Raw genomic sequence first — 20562 nt, forward strand, 5'->3', positions numbered from 1 at the left:
AAAGCCAGACAAGGATTGGGCGATTCCAGGCTTCTTGCCACAGGATTCAACCAATAAAAAAAGCTTGAATCGGTGGCGTATAAATCTCCGCTTCTTACCAGTTTAGCTCCTTACATCCTTTTATTCCCCTTAGCTGACCAAACCTCACACCTCTTTAAATTTCCATACTTAAGAGTGGATTTTAAAAAAATCATCTTTCAGCATGCATTTCTCATTGGTATGAAGCACAGACTCCAATACGCATAATGTTAAGCAATAATTTTACACCATATTCTGTAGTTAGGTAATCTTTTGGCTAATACCCTGTTTTTAAAAGTGACACGTTCAACACCATTGAATCTATCTCTTTTAGTCAGAGGGTGGTATTCAGAGGCCGTGAACTGTAATCCTATTTAGACAGTGACTCATACCTCTGATGTTCTATGACTCGCCACAGCAACATGTTAAAATGTAGCATGCACACTTGAAAAGGGACTCGTGCGGTTAAAGCATTAATTGAGGTAAAATCACCTTGCTTTTAGAGACAGGTTTTTAGCAGGCACGTTGAAGTATCACCAGAAACCTGGCCTTCGGTTCCTCTCTTCGGTTTGGGAAGAGCACAGTTCTGCTTTAATGATGCCAACCTGCGCAGAAAGAAGTGATTCATGTTCGTGCATCACTGAGCTAACCGTAAATCTGAATGACTGTGAATGTGCGGAAAGACGTTTGCTGGGAAAGAAATGCACCTCTGTACGTGCTTCAGGCATGTGTCAAATAAATGACTGATTGCAAATCAAATGCCGAACAAGGTTGTAACTGAGCTGACGATGTCTTCTTTATGGCCGCTGTTGTAGCATTGCCTGTTTTACTGAAATAAATGACCTGAATACCCTTTACTGAAGGTGTACTGATACCTTTCACATAGCAGCACAGAGCAAATAGATTCTCTACTGGTGCAAAATAACCTCAATAAAACTGTGGAGCAGAATGACCTGTGTTCGTTTTCTTTTACCTCATTGCTCTAAGACACAAACTACTCTGGATGAATTAATATGTAATCCGGTCACTCTCGCACATTTTTCGCTTACCCCTTCCTCCAGCCCCCACTCGACTCATGCCCTCCCCCATCGCTCCCAAGAGGAAACTAATGATATTGTCCTTGTGGAAAAGTACTGGCATCCCGACCATGCTTTGTTCATTGTCTATTTTGGACAGTGAAAACACGAACAATAGTCTGAGACAAATGCTTGAAATGGATGGATTAGATGGAGCGAGTCAACGGGCACTGCAGTCTGACAGCAGCTGTGTGTAACATATATGAAAGTGTGAAAACATATTCTCAGATTTAATCTAAACATTGAGACCTACCCAGAATGTACACGTGGAATGTGTATATTACAAATATTAGATGTTAAGGTTGTTAAATATAACAACACATGCGGGTGGTTTGCCTGAATGATATACCAGAATTTTACCCAATATAATACAATAATCTATTTAATCTTTACAGATACAGTGTCCTGTTCTCTGTGTAAGTGTTTTGTCTCCTTATTGTAGATTGTGATCTCTTGTCGGTAATGTTTTGGCAGATGTTAAACAAAGGAACATCTAGACACTAATCAAATGGCTGATGATACAGATGGTGAATATGAGGCCTCAGGCAGTAACTGGGGTCAAGGTGAGTCGGTTCTGTCGAAACATGCAGAGTTTATTGAGGTAAAATAAGAGGGAATGACCATCAGTAGACGCTAGGAGCAAGGTTACATCCCTAAATTTTAAACATTAACTATTAGCTATAACATTCCTTGGCTAACAGTGTGATGTTCTGGTTTCCTTAGTTTAATTCAAAATCTTTGAACACATATTTTTCATCACTTCTCCCCCATTATTGACTGTGAGGAACTATAATGGCAAAGGTCACCAGGGGTCACACAGTGAAAGCAAGTTCTGCATTAAAACTTTAGAGTTTAGTTTAACGCCCTCTTACTGTACCACCTTCCATAAAAAAACCAACCATACAATCTGTGGTCCAGTTTTATAAGATTCCTAAGTGCCCAGTCAGACCAAATCAATCTGGGATGGATGCCCTTTAACAAGCAGAGATAGACACCTTCCAAGAGCATTTTTTTAACACAATGAATTATTTTCCGTATCTTTGACCTTGCCTGTAAAAAAACATGTCACAAACTTTCCAGACCTGATGAAGCATTCACATGCTCCTCATGGGATGGTCTCGTTTTCTGAGCTGGAAAGTTGTTTTTCTGCCCACAGTGTATTAGTGCGGGTTTAAGTCAGAATTTCTGGCCACTACAAAGACGATGTGTATTTTTCAGCAACAGCACATTGATGGCTGTTTCCAGCCTGAAAACGTAAATCAGGGGAGCCATGAAATATGATTACTACATACGTGTTAATCACAAAACTGTGTGTATTAGCTCAAAACCAATATGACACATGGACATACTGTTTGCAAGAGACAAATCTACATTTTGGGGCGGGACAGTTACGAGTGCCTCACAACAAGAAGGTCCCGGGTTCGAATCCATGGTCCTTTCTGTGTGGAGTTTGCATGTTCTCCCTGTGTCTGCGTGGGTTCTCTCCAGGTACTCTGGCTTCCTCCCACCGTCCAAAGACATGCCCATTAGGTTAACAGGTGATTCTAAATTGGCCATAGTGTGAATGGTTGTCTGTCTCTCTGTGTTAGCCCTGCGATAGACTGGAGACCTGTCCAGGGTGTACCCCGCCTCTCGCCCCGATGACAGCAGGGATAGGCTCCAGCCCTCCTGCGACCCTTCACAGGACAAGCGGTTACAGAAGATGAATGAATGAAATCTACATTTTCTTTGCATCAGCCAAACACTTGCTTTTGTCCTCCCTGTTTCTGCACATATGACATCAAGTAATATGTCTTATAAAGACATTACACCAGTGCACAGTTATTCTACTGAATTGAAGAGATTTTCCTAAAACAATCAAAGTCACCAGCTGGGGTTTTCTTCCAGCAAAAATTCAAAGTATCGTAAAAATATCATGTTATCGTTATTCAGTAACAGTCGTTTTCTTTGAAGTGCACATAAAAATGATTGCTTCAGTTTATGGGCCTGTTTTATTTTTACTGGCCTTTTCGATGAAAAGACTGCATGCTTCTGAGTAATTAGCTTAACCGTGAAGTCTGGCAAGGGAAAAACAGCTTAAAAAAAGCCAACCTACCGTCAAAACTTGCAACTTATGAAACTATTTAATCTTTACACGTGTAGAAATGTTAAAACTCATTTTACAGGGCACTACAATAAAAGCATATCTTTACAAACAGCAACGAGATAAGCTACGTTATATCCTCCCTGCCCTACCTCAGTGGTTACAACCACAATATTACAGTAATAGAGTTGTTTTTATTTTTTTAAAGTAGGTTTAAATTCGGACTGGCTGTCTAAACACTTGTATTGATTAAAATGTAGTGCTGTTGGCCATGAGGTAAAGGTTAATGTAAGTACATTTTGTACTGGGAAAGCTGCTCTATCGCTTTATGCAGGTTTTCTTAATGTTGTGCATGTGTTATCTTAACGTCTATGATTTGTGTTTTTGTTGTATGTCTCAAGATCTTTTAGTGATCGTCTGCCCCAGCTGCTATGCACATTACATCTCGCTGAGCTTGGAGGAGGTGCTAGCTTTGCACACAGCTAGGTTCAAAAGAAATACACAGATCAAGCATAACATTATGGCCACCGTCCTAATATTGTGTAGGTCTCCCTTGTGCCTCCACAACAGTTCTGAGTCATCAGAGAATGGACATGGGCCTTCTGAGAGTGTCCTGTGCCATTCCACAGATACTTTTGGAGGCCAGGTCAACACCTTGTGCTGTTCTTCATGTTTTTTTGAGTTGTTCCTAAAGCGTTTTTGTGTGTGTGCCTGTGTCAGGCTGCATCCTGCTGGGGATGGCTGCTGCCATCAAGGAGTGTCATTGCTATGTGGTGGGTGTGACCGGTCTGGTCTATCTACATTTTTAAATAACAGCCACACGAGCACCAGGTCCAACAGTTTCCCAGCAGAACATTGTATTGTCACAAGTTATTTATTTCTCCTGCCAGCGGTTTTAATGTTGTGGCGGTGTAAGTAATAAAGTCAGTTTGGGGGAAGAATTGTGACTGTCAGGCCTTCAATCCCTCCTCACTCATACAGGGAAGCACATTTCTATCTCTCCCATCAGTATCAGTAATCCTTTTTTGTTGATTGTGTTCTGTTTGACCAATTACTCGACAGTATACAGTTCCTTTAATCCTACAGGTAAAAGCTGTCAGTGTAAAAACTTACAGAGGTTGTGTGATGTGTTGAAGCCCGGCCTGTCAATAAAACACGCCAAGACATGCCACTCCGCTGACACATGCAGTTGTATTGAAAGCTGTTCAGCGTTTATTCATCCAGTGATGAGTGATCATGTTCCAGAAAACAGAGAACCATTAAAACATGAATTGAGAAAAATCACCTTGTTTCACTGCAAGCAACTGCTACCAAGTTTATCAGATCATTTAGTGACGTATTTCCAAGGGAAACCTACAGATGGTTGCCAGTTTCTGGCCTGTAGATGGAGTTCAGAGGACATCTAGGAAACTCAAAAGATTTTGATTTCAGGTGTGAGTTAACTGTTAATGTAACTTTGATACATGTTAATCTCTAAAAACATGCTTGCTTTTCTCCCACAGCTAACAAGACATTTGGAAAGTTTAAAATAGCCTCTGTTGTTCATTCCTGTTGGGGTGACAGCGGAAGCAGCCATGTAGGGAATGTGGTGTGACCTTTCAAATATACAGCAAACACATAGTCAATGCATTCCTGTCGTTCCCCATTCACAGCCCTGGCTAAACTATGGCGGCATGCCTGGGATTCTGGCTTTAATCCATGGAATAGGGCTTTAGTGGCAAAAGGAAATATTTACCTCCTTTAGAAATAACAGCAGGGAGAATGGTGTCTAGCGTCTAGGGGACCCGTGACTGTGAATTAATGAGGCAAACACGAGTGACTCCCTTTTCTGTCTGACCAGTGACATTCTTGATCAGTGACAAATTGACAACACTACTTCTGGGATGTCAAGTGTAAACTGCTGATAAAGAGTTCACTGATATGGACACAGTAAGTTATTGACATGATATGCTGAAAAAGAAAAACACAACAGCCTAGTTTATATGTGACGGAGAAAACCTTATCAACACTTGTCATTCTCGCACGTAATAATTTGTGGGGAAAAACAATCCTTATCACATGGACCGTTACTACCCTGTGACTGAGCTCACTGCTACTGCTTCCAGAAAATAGGTGAGGGTTTATGGAAATTTTTAAGACTGAGTAATGTTTCAAGCCTTTGCTTTTTCTCTTGGGTAAACAAGGGTGGAATTGTATCTTCGTACCATGTTTTGTATTTCCCTGGGAATATAACCTTGGTCTGGGAGGGGTGTTGTAATACAAAAACTGTATTTTGCTAAATGTCCAATTGTTGTGTTACTGTGGTAAAAGTTCATACAGTATTAGTGAGCATAATTAGACACACAACAAGAAGGTCAGAAAAGTCAGAAAAATCCAGGATTATCTATTAAATTAGTGATATGTAGGTCTTATTATTTTAATTTATACTTATATACTTTTAATAATAATCACAACGACTTTGTAAATGTATACAGCATCTACTGTAATTGATCATCAAAGTTGCCTCTATAGAGTTGATTTCCTGCAGGTTTTTTTCCCCCATCTGTCAAATGTTTTCTGACCACTCAGAGCCTCTGATAAACTGTACATTATATCCATACCCAATCAGACATACTGACTGATGCTGTTCAGGGTCAAATGTATTGCAGAAATTGGTGGTCTTCTTTTTAATATGTGGTTTACATGCATCGAACTGGGCCTTCTCAAAGACATCACCAAACACTTGCACTCAACCAACACAACAATACTCTCCATATTGCTACTCACTCCTGCGTATCAGTCTGCACTGATCACTTAAAACTCTTTTGGGTTTCCGAGATGTCCTCTGAACTCAATCTAGAGGTGAGAAACTGGCAACCATCTGTAGGTGTTCCTTGAAAACACGTCTCTAAATGAACAGACAAACTTGGTAGCAGTTGCTTGCAGTCAAGCAAGGTGATTTTCTCAATTCATGTTTTAATGGTTCTCTGTTTTCTGGAACATGATCACTCATCACTGGATGAATAAACACTGAACAGCTTTCAACACAACCGCATGTCTCAACAGAGTGTCATGTCTTATTTTACAATTTACAATGCAATATTCTGCTGGGAAACCTTTGGACCTGCCATTCACATGGATGTTACTTAAACATGTACCACCAACCTAGACCAGACCAGGCACCCCCACATCATATCAATGACACAACTCCAAAAACATGAAAAACAGCACAAGGTGTTGACCTGACCTCCAAATTCACTAGATCCCAAACTGATCAAGTATCTGTGGGATGCAGTGGAAGAAGCCTGACCCACAGAGGCCCTTCCCTTCAACCCATAGGACCCAAAGGCCCCCACTAACAACATCCCATTGCCAGACACCACAGGACACCCTAAGAAGGCTCAGTTACTTGGATGCTGTCTTCAGATGGGGTTGTGTTAACCATGTTTACGAGAAGAAACCACATGAACAGCCCCATCTTGTGACATTCACAAACTTGTAAGTGGAAAGTTTTGGAAAGGCCTGAGTTCACAAGTTGTCAGGTACAATGGAGGCCTTGAAATTAATTTCTTTGGTAGACTGTGGAGTTTTGTTTGTAGTTTTATAATTTGTCTGAGGAAAATGTTGATATTCCCTCCGTCCCCATACATCATACATTTCCCTATACATATTACATATTACATATTACCTTCTAGTCAGCTTGCTAAATTGCCTCAGTGGTTTCTAGACACCAGCAGTTGCCTAGCAGTGGCGTTGTCGCAACTTACAGCTAACTGGCTTGTCAGGTTAGCGGATGTCTTAGAGAGTGTGTCTGCTCAAAAACAGATCAAAATAATAATAAAAAAAAACATGGTGGCTAGTCCCATCCACTTTGTTGACCATAAATATGAGCAACAATATCACAAGCTATCAAAACTACACTACAACACCGCCCACCTGAAACCACTTCAATTGTTTTTACTCGTTATGTAAGCTTCTAGTACAAGTCGAAACAGAAGGACTATGACATAATAATGTTTCACATCTTTTCTTACACCCATACAGTGGAGCGCTACAGGAGGATTTCCACTGGGTCAACACCTCTGTATTATCACGTCGTAAACTTTTTATTTTTACTTTTCTCATGCCCTCAACGGTACACTGACAATGAAAGCACCCTGATTAAAGTTTAGAGATTAAAAGAGTAAATGGAATAACTCTTAACAGATATGTCAGTGGACCTTTCTTTGGTCCTTTGTCATGCACTGTTTTTTTTTTGTGGTCACGTACAAAGCTGTTCAACAAACACTCCTCAGTTATTATGCACTTGGCTAGGCCTGTGTTTTGAGCTGGAGGCATGAGCTGAGGTTAAGGGAAGAGCGTGAAAAAAATGTTATTCTAATAATAACTAGGCCAACTAAAATCAACAAACACTACAAATGGCAAGAATTGTTTCTTTTGGAGCCAAGATGTATTCAAAACATGATTGGGATTCAGCCACTTTGTGGACATTAAAAAATAACTCAGGATCTTTTGCTTAGAACATGCATATTAGACTGTACTGTACTGTACTGGATGTTTGGACTGAATGATAGCTTACAGCAGATAGCTATAGATAGAATGATAGCTTACAGCAGCATCACATGCAACGCCATAATTTGTACTTAAACTACTGTTTTTTTTACAACCTGGACCTTATTTCTGGCATAAAATGCAATTGTTTACTCATCCATATAACTTTGGTGTCATATGGATCCGCGTATATCTATATAGTGGAAGTGACTGGGGCACCGAAACGCAGCCTCTAAATGAATGCTGTGAATCTCGTTCATTTCACCAAAATTTTGCTATGATACGCTAGTGCTATTCCCTGTTGAGTCCGGAGTTCCCTGTTATCATCATCCGGGGTCTGTAGATTGACCTACTAACCTCTGACCTGGATGGCGTCACCTCTGAGCGCCACACACACCGAGTGAGGCTTGTTTACTTGTAATTTGCTACTGATAGTTTTTTGCAACATGGCTGAATATTTTTCCGATTCAGAGGTTGTAGGGGACGACTTTGTTTAAGATGGATGTCTTTACCGTTTTGAGCCAGAGTATACGGATGAGGAGCTCGTTGAAAGGAGGATGCCGAGGCAGAGAGAGGAACAGCTGGCCAAAGAACAACAAACTGCTGCCAATAGATAACAGGTAACTCAGGACTCAACGGGGAATAGCACTAGCGTATCATAACAAAAAATTGGTGAATTGAACGAGTTTCGCGGCCGATAATGCGTTATTTAGAGGCTGCGTTTCGGTGCCCCAGTCACTTCCACTATATGGATATACACGGATCTAAATATCTGACAAACAACTACAAATGACACCAAAGTTATATAGGTGAGTAAACGATCGTATTTTATGCCAGAAATAAGGTCCAAGTTGTAAAAAACAGTAGTTCCCGTTTAAGGTAGTATGAAGTTATCCCTAATTACCATAATAATATTAACCTTATTGCCACTGGAAGTGTAGTTGCATTCGCTACAGGTCAGGCTTGATCATCACCTGCAGCAGGAAGAGGGAGAGGCAATCCAAGAGAAATACCTCGAGTGCTTGAGTGGAAAAGTACTACAATATAATCTGCCAAGGTCTAACAAGGAATGGAAAGATATGGAGGATTACTTTCACTACGGGCCAGTTCCAGCATGACATTCTGTAAGAGCTGCATGAGTCACTTGAACTGCACATGTATATCAGGGTTTTTAACAACGTAGAGGATTATACCCAGCTGTAGACTCATCAAAGACATGATTGTACTATGTCATGATTATGTTATCATCTGTCATGAGACAGACAAAGTGCACATCAGAAAACTACAGATTGTATGTGCAAAAGTAGGAACAGTACACTTGGTGTGTGTCTGTTAATCTGCATTTCAGGGGTTTGCGCTTCACTGCCTTTTGCCGTGGGGCTTCCACACCGTTCTGGTCAGTCTCTGGCCACTGAGGTTTATTCCAGCCAGTCTTATGATGCAGTCATATGGCCTTTGATTATGTCAGTCATAGCTTTGCTATCCATATTTGTTTACACCCAGTGAGAATTGCACTTTTACATTTTTTTTTAATTATATTCCAAATTTACTCAAATGTTTGTCTTCAATCACAAAAAATTTGAATATACAAATTATATTATCTGCAAATATGAGTAGGAAGCTTACAGAGTAGGACCGGCAGAGCAAGTGGTGTAGTTTAGATTAATGGATACCATTATTTCACAAAGGCAAAGGTGCAAATGGTTCAACACTGATGCATTTGTAACAAGGCACCCTTTATAGGAATTTGAGCTGTAGATAATTGATGACAGAAGATGATAGTGTCCTTTTGACTGATGCAGTGTCCCTATCCTTTATTGTGAAAAGCATCAGATGTTCTGGTCCCCAGCTGTCGGTTCATTTCAACACATATTGTGTTGTAACAAACTTTCCACACATTGAGCCAACAGGAATATTCTGTCTGAAAACTGACCAGACTTTAGCATAGGAACAAAACAAAATGTAGGGTTATTGTAGAGATTCGTGTGTACACTTCAGCAAAATCTCTCTCTCTCTGTAATATTTGCATATGGAAATCTCAATTGACATACAGTAAGACACCAGCTTTTACAAGGTCAGTAGTGCTTTTGCATTTTAGATAAAACTCCCCTCCCTTACAGATAAAAACAGGGCACTTTGCAAAGCCTATTCCACTTTTCACCTTTTCTAGTTTCTCTCTTCCCTTTAGGCAGTGGAAATTTACCAGATGCAAACTCATTTATTTAGTTCCTTTTTTTTTTTTTGAGTGTGTTCTTTGTGCTCTTTGTTTCTCTTTTTCTCTTGTTTCTGTTTGCAGAAAAGAAAGTCAGCATAGCGTCCACCCGCTGGCGCTGCATAGCAAAACATAAATGGTCTGGCAATGATCAGAGGTGGTGGGAGGCATCCTCTTCAGCTCCGTGGGGTAGATACACCACCCCTTCAAACTCTTGCGGGATACAGTTTCAAGCGTTTTTGCAAGCAAACAGATGCAGCGCTCAAGTGTCCTTGAGCAAGAGCCCTGGCTACTGTCACTGATACATCCCAGATCACCTTAAATTACCCCACTTCTCTTTCATTATGCGCCTTGTACTTGTAGAAATCATTTGTTTTTTTGCAAACGAGGAAGATAATCTGTGCTAATCTGACAAAGGAGACATTTCTTTACATTTCACTTAAAAACTTGAGAACATGTGAATCATATAGCTCCAAGTTGTGTTGCATTATACTGCCATCTAGGGAGAGCTAATGGAAAATTACAAAATGGCAAACACGAATACTTAATTTTTACTACCCCCGTGCGGACTGCCGAGGAACTACAGGTGAATAAATACACAGGTGGCCAGATGTTCTCAAACAAATCAGGTTAATGTCCAGTCATTTCACCTCCTGCTGGTATTTGGATATAAATGTGTGGATATATATTTTTTTCTGAATGTGTGTTTTTGTCAGTCTATGATGACGTCCATCTCTCCCTTTTGCTTATCAGCTGAAGGAAATATCAGTATTTTCAAGGTCGTACCCCACTATCAGGGAACACTCCTCCTCCCCCACTTCCACACACACACACACACACACACACACACATACTCTCACAAGGGTGGAAGCAGGAAAGATTAAAAAGGGTAAATAAAGTGTGCGCAGTGACTGAAGATATTTTTCCTGTGAAGCAGTGAACCGCTTACTCGCTCGCTGTCGGTATCTCTTTGTTTTCAATCGCTATTCTCTTTTGAGCTCCTGACCAATTTCATGATGTGGCCTTCGAAGCTATGGCAAAAGGTTGGTACAATATAAATCTGAAAAATCAAACCGTATCTCTTACATAAATGAATACACAATATTATGATTTCTGACTATTAAATACTTCGTCCTTCATAAATGACTGTGTATATAATGGGTATTTGGTGAGATTTCACAAACATCTTGATTTAAATGTTGTATACTTTCACACGTGTTTGCACAAGTCTAAGTTGTGTAGTATTAGAGTCATATATAGTAGAATTTGCTTAGACCTTTCTGGAAATAGTACTGAAATAGTTTTTCCTCCAACCAGCCGAGTGCATCTGGTGGGTCCAACTTGACCCTTAATCTGGAGGAGTCGCTCACCAGCGCGTTGGGCCGTTACCTCGACAACTGGAGGCGAAACGTGACGGCTACAGCCAACGCCCTGGACAAGACTATGGCCGAGGAGAACTTCAGGGACGTCATCTGGTACCTGGCGGTGATGATTGGCATGTTTGCGTTCATCGTTGTGGCCATCCTGGTGAGCACAGTCAAATCCAAAAGGAGGGAGCACTCCAATGACCCCTACCACCAGTACATCAAGGAGGACTGGACTGCTCAGATACACCAGGAGGACGTCGTCACTAACTTTGCAGCTAGATAATGCAAGCAAATCTCTGTTAGCATTGCTTGCACAAGCAGTACCAGGAATATTGTACTTGTTTTCTACTGTTTTATCTTTTTCATCCATCAGCTAAAATCCGTAATGGATCACATACACACTTTACATGTAAACTGAGAGAGAATGGAAATAAATGGTGGACTATTCTGCTATGTAAAATAAAAAAATAAAAAATAAATATAAGATTGACTCCTCACAACTGAGTTCAAGAAATCAACTTGCAGTCATTTCTGGCCTGTTATGAATATGGCCGTGTTTTGTGTTTCCAGCAGAACATTGCTTCGTAAGTGGCACAGTGGATCAGTGGGTAGCACAGGTGCCTCACAGCAAGAAGGTCCTCGGTCCGAATCTCCGGGGCAGAGAGGGATCGATTCTCAAGGGCCTTTCTGTGTGGAGTTTGCATGTTCTCCGCGGTGTTTACGTGGGTTTTCTCCGGTCACTCTGGTTTCCTCACATCATCAAAACATGGGTGCTAGGCACCGGGTCAGGTTGGTCCACAGTGGTGGTGTGCTCGGTCGCAGCGACTCAGGACTAACCCTCCATCCGACCATGCAATTTCGTTGTATAATGACAAATAAAGCACTTTACCTTTACCTAAGTAGCAGTGTGATAGTAGTAACATCATAACTCCGTGAAAGAGTCACAAGTCAAGTTCTAAACGAAGAAGAACTTTCTCAGTGTCAACTCACGGCTGGACCTAAGGGGGCGGTGCGGGTTGACTTATTAAAACTAGATCAGTTGCCAAAGCACAAACCAGATGCATTCTCCCTATTCTTCAAAAGCTTCCATCTGGTTTTCATCTTTGTGGAGAGAGGTGTCTACTGCAACGTGATTCTGAGCTTGAACATCTTATAGCGTTGCAAGAAGTACTTGGCCTTTCCTCCACTGTCATCTGACTTCTCTGTGCCTTTCATGATCAAGCACCTCATGCATAGTTGTACCTCCAGAGGGCAGCAGAGCAGCACTCCTGGTCTACTGTTGAACTGTTGCACTTGAGACAAGAGTGGAGATGAAAAAGAGGAGGACAGAAATAGAAGTACAGCTGCTTCCGTGGTGTCAGTAGAGTAGAAAAGAAACAGTTGGTTCTTAAGTGCAAAGTTTTTATGGGAGTTTGAGCTCAGGCTTGAAAGGAGAAAAACAGACCAGAGTATATGCAACCTTTGCATATGCTAAACCTGCACGGAAGCATCTTCAGCCTAAACATTACAGATTGTTCGCCCTTTGCACACCTGTTGGCAGACTGTCCCGTGAGCTGTCACTCATGATACGCCATCATGCTATAGCACCAAACATCATGACCACAGTTTCTTGTCCTCACAGACTTAAACATCTCAAAATAACTGAACCGTCAAATCTCCGGGGCTCAGCCTTTCTCCTCCCACTTCACTGAGTCCCTCTAAGAGACATCAGAGGAAACACTTACAGTAACTCATTATTAAACCCCCACTGTCATCCTTTGCTATCTCCGCTTCTCACTTGGAGTTTTATTTTTAGCATTCAAACAACTGGTCTCCTAAAAATGGGCCTCTCCTGTGTGGGTAGGGGAAGAGGACTGCTGCTATGTATGGTATCCACTCCCCCACTACCTCAAAGGCCTGGCAGGACTCCTCTTTTGCCTTTGTGTCTGCAGAGAGAAGGCGTGAAGGAGTAATCACAGTGGGAAAAAAAGAGTCTCTGGGTCTTGAGGATACTTTGGATTTCTTTGGTGAACTGGGGATGCCGGAGAACCGCCGCAGACGGACAACGTTTTACCTCTAAGCCTTCCTGCAGCTTTTCTTACACTTCCCTTTTCTTTCAACCGGCCATAGGTCACCTTTCCGGTTGTGCAGTATCGCACCGTGAAACCAAATCCTACTCTGGGGGTGTGTGGTAGCTCTGGACCATGCTCTCCCTGTGTTGGCTCCTGCTCCCTTGCCTGAGCCTTGTGCCTCTGGCCCCAGCCGAGAAGGGCCTGGAGTTCCCACAGTATGATGGGAAAGACCGTGTTCTTGATATCAATGACAAGAACTACAAGAAAGCCTTGAAGAAGCACAGCATGCTTTGCCTTTTCTACCACGAGGCCATACCAGACAGCAAGGAGCAGCAAAAACAACACCAGATGACTGAGTTGGTGCTGGAGGTAAAGTATGAGGGAAACAATGAATGAAAAGTGGATGAGAAAATGACAGGGGTAACCTTAAAAAAGGGACCAAGAAAGGAGAAAAACAAAGAATTAAAGGAAAGAAAGATAAATGAAATGCCTTGCTGGCAGTGATACGAGAGAAAGGACTCTTAATTACAGACTAAAAGACTCAGAGTTAGTGCTCTGATAAGCGGAGAGGCAAATGGTGAGACATAAATCTCTAGAGCTTTCCGTCTTAATGTTAGTATGTATGAGTTTCCTCAAGGTCAGCGTGCAGGGACTCTAGAAGTCCAGTGAGATGCAGTGCTGTCACTTAAAGTCATTTCAGCCTAAATCAAATGTGCATTTCCATCCCATAGAAATGCACGGGGAAAACTCTTCCCATGGCACTCCTCTGCTGGCAGAAATAGGCCAAGAGCTCATGTGCATTATGCTTTTGAGCTACACGCCTGAAGGGCACAGCTACCTTCTCCTCTTTGGTGGACTTATCAAAGCAGAAGTAAGACTTGGAGACTATTAAGTATTCAGGCTCAACGAAGCAGAGAAACATGTCTAACTGATGATTGATGAATAAATCTCTCAGTTTGAAGCCCATATTGTGGGGAACTGTGCACGGTGCCCCGTCTCATGTTACACATGGCTGAGGGCAGGTGCTCTTTGATCTCTTGAAGGTAATCTGAGCCCAGGCGTGCTCTCCTGATATTAGCTTCAGCTATTTTACACTACACAGGTGGGGCATGGCGCTGGAGTCAGGCACTCGTGAACCCATCTACCGTGAACCTCTAAAAGCCAATCAATGAGCTAATGTGCCTTCAATACCTGCCATTTGCAGGTGCAGTTTTGCAACCTGCTTGATGTCTCTTCACATCCTCTTTGTTGATTGGCTGAAAAGCACATATAAAGTTGCTACAGTGCAGTTTAGAGGTCAGCTGAAGTAATCTGACAATCAAATGTAAGCTCTTGTGACCGATGTTAACAAGTTCACGTTTCAGAACAAGATGTGATATAAAGCTGTTAAAATGAACTTCGCTATTAAAAAGGTGCCAAGTCTAAATAAGATCATTTTGCATCTAATTTAGGTATTTGCATTTCAATGCTGCAAACGCATTACAGTATAGTACATACATGTAATGGAGCACATTTTGTAAAATATCTTTTCCTCACTTTTCCAGCTAACACATAAAATATATGATTTAGCTCATGCATTGATTATATTCACAGTCTGGCATTTTGCTTTATTGCCACCGTTGGTGCATGTCTGCAACCAACTCTCCGCCCAGTGCAATGGTGTGAAAGTGAAGGCAGCATATACAGTATGTTTCACCGACTACAATCACGTGTTTGCACGAATGTCCTTGCGGGCTAAACAAAATGGAGATCCACTGTTTGTTCTTGGCTCCATAGCACTACTAATGCTCAGCAACTTCACCAGGATACTGTACCTTCAAATTTAAAAGCTTCAATAATGTATTGTGACAAATGTCGCTAGAGCCCATTCACTGTAGTTCGTACAACAATTGCCAGACCAGTTTTATTTAAAGTCTTAATGTAGTTATATTTAGAACAAGACAGTCTGGGTGATTATGTAACTGGGCACCTTGGGCATGCTTGTCATGCTGCCAACTTTGGTCCTGCTTCCATTCACAGACACAGCCTCGTTTTTGTTTCCGAAATGAAACATCCGAACAGCTGAATCCTTTATGACATTTCCCTATTGGTTGCAGCTTGCAGCTCAGGTACTGGAAGAGAGGGAGATCGGGTTTGGAATGGTTGACTCCCACAAGGATGCAAAAGTGGCAAAGAAACTAGGTGAGTATGTGTTTACTTGACTTCTCCTTATTTAGCCTTGGTCTGTAGCGGCACCTAAAAATATCACACATATTAAGTAAAGAACGGAAACACTGTTTAAACATGCGTAATGGCATGCAATTTTCTTTCATCCTAGGCTTGGAGGAAGAGGGAAGCGTGTATGTTTTTAAGGACGACAGGGTGATCGAGTTTGACGGTTTGCTCTCTGCTAACACCCTGGTGGAGTTCTTATTAGATGTGAGTAGAATTATCTGAGGGCAGATTCTCAGCTGCTAGCTCTAATCACCTCCAGTCTTGTAGAGGTTACAAGCTGACACTGGTTACCCTTCAATCCTCTCTTCTCTCTCTCTGTCTATCTGTCTCTAGCTGCTGGAGGAGCCAGTGGAGGTGATAGGAAATGCTCTGGAGCTGAGAGCCTTTGACAGGATGGAAGAAGACATCCGACTCGTTGGTTACTTCAAGAGCGAAGACTCTGAGCGTGAGTGTTGCCTGGACACAACTTGTTGGACGGGTCTGAGATGGGATTTCTGCAGCTCATGCCCTTCATTATGACATGAATGCATTTTAACCCCCTCATCTCCAAGGATTTACAGATCCATTTTTACCACTGCTGCACTCTCAGCTGCCACTGCCCGGTACCCTCATGCATCCTGTAGAACAACTGAGTCTATGGTTTACTTTACTCGGAGCGCCGCATCCCACTTGAATTCTAACTGTGGGAGAACTAAGCTGAGGTCAAAGTGGAGCTATTTCCGCTCCCTGATGTCCAAATGTCGAGTACACAACAGCCAAAGAAACGACATAACAGATGTGTGATCATGACACACAGCGCCTCGTTGTACATAATGTTGTCTTTCTCCTGTTGTTTTAATCTGCAGACTACGAAGCGTTTAAAGAAGCTGCAGAGCAGTTCCAGCCGTACATTAAGTTCTTTGCCACGTTTGAGAAATCTGTAAGTTGCAAACGAGTGCACCAATTAACAATTAAACAGGCGACTGATTATCACTGACCGATCTTGCTCTAGGTGGCCAAAGAGCTGACTCTGAAACTGAATGAGGTAGACTTCTATGAGCCCTTCATGGAGGAGCCCGTCACCATCCCAGGCAAGCCCCACTCCGAGGAGGAGCTGGTGGAATTCATAACCGAGCACAGACGGTAAACAAAGGGCAAAGCATTCATTCGGATTTGTTTATGACTTTAAATCATGAATGCTTCGTATAACAATGTTCTCAAACATTTAATCCCTTTTCTGTGCCACCAGACCAACCCTGAGGAAGCTTCGTGCAGAAGATATGTTTGAGACATGGGTGAGTGTCTGGCTGCAGAGGCAACATGAGTACTGTTGTATGTAATTTTAGTTAAAATGTATGTTTGTCTGGTATTTTCTCCTTTTTCTCCTCAGGAGGATGATATCGAGGGCATCCACATTGTGGCTTTTGCTGAGGAGGAGGATCCCGGTATGAGCAAATCACGTGTTGATGTGCTACTGTTTGATGGGAGATTCACAGCAGTTTGTGCTGTCACTCTTTTGGCATAATGTGACACATGAAATAAAAAATCAAGCAGTTAAAATCACTGCCAGGAATGAAACCTCAAAAAAAAAATAATGCATAAAATAATAATGTAATGAATCCAAAGCCAAGGTAAAAAGGTTTGAGATGACCACGTACATCTGCTCTCACATTCTCAGAGAGCGCCTTGCAAACACTAAAAGCTTCCTCACCATCAGTTTGTCCCGGAGGACCAGAGGAGCCTTCCTGTTTATTCGCTGCGAGCCTGTGACACAAATAGGCTTGTGCAAGACACAGAACTCGTAAATTCATTTTAATATCAATACAAGAACTAGCAAACCATTCAAGGAGCTGGAAAACGGAGGAAAGACTTTATTGCAGTCGCTGCAGCCAGTAAAAAAGGAAATGCTCTGGAAAACTGCAGGTTGGCTTGTACAAATAAAACAAAGGGGACATGAATTGTTGTTCTGTGACGTTGCTTTCTTCAGATGGTTTTGAGTTCTTGGAGATCCTGAAGGAGGTGGCCAGGGACAACACTCACCTTCCCGACCTCAGCATCGTCTGGATCGATCCCGATGACTTCCCCCTGGTGAGCCTCACACCTCTAGGTTCAAACAGACAGAGACGCATGCAGTCAAGGAAGAACTGAATCACTGGAAAAGAAAACAAAAAAAAGGAAAGAAAAGATGGATTATTTGCATAAACGTTTCAGGCCTAATGCTTTTGTTTTTCTTTGCTGTCTGCTTCCAGCTAATTCCCTACTGGGAGAAGACTTTTAAGGTGGACCTGTTCAGACCACAGATTGGAGTTGTCAATGTGACTGATGTAAGTTCCTAAATTTAGACACCAGCACTCAGTTTTCTGTTTATATTCTGACGGTGTCTGCCCCCCACCCCCACCCGTCCCTCTCTGTCTCTGTGTGTGTGTGTGTGTGTGTGTGTGTGTGTGTGTGAGCAGGCGGACAGTGTGTGGATGGAAATGGACAATGAGGAGGACCTGCCCACTGCTCAGGAGCTGGAGGACTGGATCGAAGATGTGCTCTCTGGCAAAGTCAATACAGAGGAGGATGATGATGATGATGATGATGATGAGGATGAGGATGATGATGAGGATGATGATGATACAGATGACGACACAGATGAAGATGACGACAATGATGACGACGACGATGATGATGATGATGATGATGATGATGATGATGATGATGAGTAATTCATAGCCTGAGAATAATAAATGTTGCTCTTCTTCAGTCTTTACTCTTCAGGCTTTCAGAACTATCCTCTAAGAAATAATTGAAGATTTGTATTCGGAGTATGTGCCTTCTACATTATTTAATATCCATAATGTCATTCCACAAAAATGTAAATAAACCTGGAATGGGTTTTGGACTTTAAAATAATATATACTTAAATGAATATAAACATGAATGACTGTTAACAATAAAGGACAGTCGGTGTCATCAAATTCATTTCTTCTTTTCATCCAGAATGCTGTGAAAACCTTGGTTCTTAGTAGAAACACTGCTTACTTACTTCAGCTGTGGGGCAGCAAGAAGATTAAAAACCAAAAATATATATTCTGTCCATATACTGTATAACTTTCAGGTACTATACTTTGAGTATTTCAATTTTATGCCACTTAACAGGATATAGAGTTCAAAGGATAATATGACATTTTATCCCCTATTGCAGTTACTTACTGGTTAGGAATAAAACTCTAAATAGCATATGATTACTTTGTTTCATAAGAAATTAAACCAGTGTTTCCTAAATGTCTTTTGTGGGACTTCTTGTTATTTTTTAGACATTTTCCCACCTTGTTATATGTAGACCTGAACCTTTGAAGTACATTTTTATGATAAAAACCTACATATTGAATTCAGAACATTTTTCATTTGTCATCTACTAAAAACAAAAGGTCTGAATACTGCCTCCTCCTCTGAGTTTCACTTTTTCGAACTAAATGTACGTCTTTTCAGACTCATTGCCTTCGCTGTCGGTAAACCAAACAGGGTGGTAAATGTGTTTTCCACTTTCATTTAGCTTTTAAATCACCTCCTCTTTCAGGTAATACAACCTAAGATGTAATTGATTTGTTTTACCCAGTGAAGGTGCATTTTCTGCCACGGGGGGTTTGCAGCTTTGGAATTGGAAAAACCACGTGCTGAAAAACAGCAAGCTGCTAATCTCTTCCTTAATCTCTCACAATCCTCTTTCTCCATCAGGTTTATTTGTCACCTCAGTTAATGAGGCAGGCGAGGAGATAATATTGCCTTCACGCCGCTGGATAGACACAAGAGAGCTCATTCTGATGTAAATTCTTCATGTTTTCACTTCTTCATTCTGGTTTTCTCTTTTCTTTTCCACGCCTTGTTGCTCACTCCTTGTCGCTCTCTCTGCACGGATTCGGCTCTGAACACAGTTATGAATGGCTGCAAGATGCATCAGGAATGTGTTGAGATCCAAATGCTGAGATCACATTTGAAGGTGTCCAGGGTCACGCTGAGTTCGCATCTTTATGAACCAGCAACGAGTAAAAGCAGAATCTTTCCTATTCAGAAAAATTAAATATGTTGGAGGAGTTTTGAACTGTAATTCAGAAAAGCTTGACTTTCCCACATACTTATGTGATGGAGATTTGACTAGAACAGCCCTAGCCTGAACTACTTGCAACATACACCGATCAGGCATAACATTACGACCACTGACGGGAGCAGTAAATAACATTGACCATCTTGTGACAATACAATGTTCTGCTGGGAAACTTTTAGACACGTACCACCCGACTAGACCAGACCAGACCAGGAACCCCCACCCCATAGCAATGACACTCCTTGATGGCAGCAGCCAGCAGGATGCAGCCTGACACAGACACACACACAAAAACAGTTTAGGAACAACTAAAAAAAACAAAAAAAAAAAACATGACAAAACAGCAGAAGGTGTTGACCTGGCCTCCAGGTTTACTAGATCCCAAACTGATCAAGTATCTGTGGGATGATCCAAAGAGGACCCTCCTCTCAACCCATAGGACCCAAAGGCCACATACCCATATCCGAGAATTAGATCAACTACACTAAAAAAGGTCAATACAAATATTTATTTATTACAAATGTGACTTTGACACTGCCGCTGTGATTTTACATGTTATATTGTATAAAAGAAGACGAGGACAACATGGAACTCATGACTTGTCGGCTGCATCACAATTTGACATTTGGGAAATCATTCTCTCTTTTCTTCATTGTGTTCTTTTTTTTCTTCATCTTTTACACCGTCACGTTCTCTCTCTCTCACACACACACACACTTAAGAACTCCACATGTTTGCTGAGCACGTCCTAAATATGTAGCTATAACAGAGGCACGTGTGTAGTCGAAGAGAAGAGAAGGTATTTACAGCCATCAAATGCTCCTAAACAAAACTACACCTCCCGTGAGCACAGCAACACTCTTGTAAGTATAAATTTACCACATGACGAGCCTTATAAGCACAAAAAGTCTTCAGATGCGGATCAGCACTTTGATCGATGCT

General features: G+C 41.7%; 2 protein-coding genes across 2 annotated transcripts; both read left to right on the top strand.

Annotated features, from left to right (window-relative positions):
• Positions 1 to 1602: 1602 nt before the first annotated feature.
• LOC311488019 (potassium voltage-gated channel subfamily E member 2-like) lies at positions 1603 to 11901 on the top strand (the record flags this gene model as incomplete). The annotated part of the gene is made up of 4 exons (XM_084544522.1): positions 1603 to 1657; positions 10004 to 10011; positions 10918 to 10962; positions 11237 to 11901. 4 exons carry the CDS (start codon positions 1603 to 1605, stop codon positions 11567 to 11569), a joined length of 441 nt encoding a protein of 146 aa, XP_084400648.1. The 3' UTR covers positions 11570 to 11901.
• Positions 11902 to 13089: 1188 nt separating this feature from the next.
• On the top strand, positions 13090 to 18861 carry casq2 (calsequestrin 2). Its single transcript, XM_084544002.1, has 11 exons — positions 13090 to 13706; positions 15434 to 15518; positions 15655 to 15755; positions 15885 to 15996; positions 16397 to 16470; positions 16543 to 16673; positions 16780 to 16825; positions 16921 to 16975; positions 17518 to 17618; positions 17780 to 17854; positions 17987 to 18861. Exons 1-11 carry the CDS (start codon positions 13470 to 13472, stop codon positions 18239 to 18241), a joined length of 1272 nt encoding a protein of 423 aa, XP_084400128.1. The 5' UTR covers positions 13090 to 13469; the 3' UTR covers positions 18242 to 18861.
• The last annotated feature ends 1701 nt before the right edge of the window (positions 18862 to 20562 follow it).

This window comes from Chelon labrosus (genome assembly GCF_963514085.1).
Source record: "Chelon labrosus genome assembly, chromosome: 5".
Classification (NCBI taxonomy): Eukaryota; Metazoa; Chordata; class Actinopteri; order Mugiliformes; family Mugilidae; genus Chelon; species Chelon labrosus.

Coding starts and splice junctions, on each gene's coding strand:
- casq2 (XM_084544002.1), top strand. CDS start 13,470: ATGCTCTCCCTGTGTTGGCTCCTGCTCCCTTGCCTGAGCCTTGTGCCT. Junction 13,707..15,433: donor TGACTGAGTTGGTGCTGGAG/GTAAAGTATGAG, acceptor TATTGGTTGCAG/CTTGCAGCTCAGGTACTGGA. Junction 16,471..16,542: donor TTGCCACGTTTGAGAAATCT/GTAAGTTGCAAA, acceptor ATCTTGCTCTAG/GTGGCCAAAGAGCTGACTCT.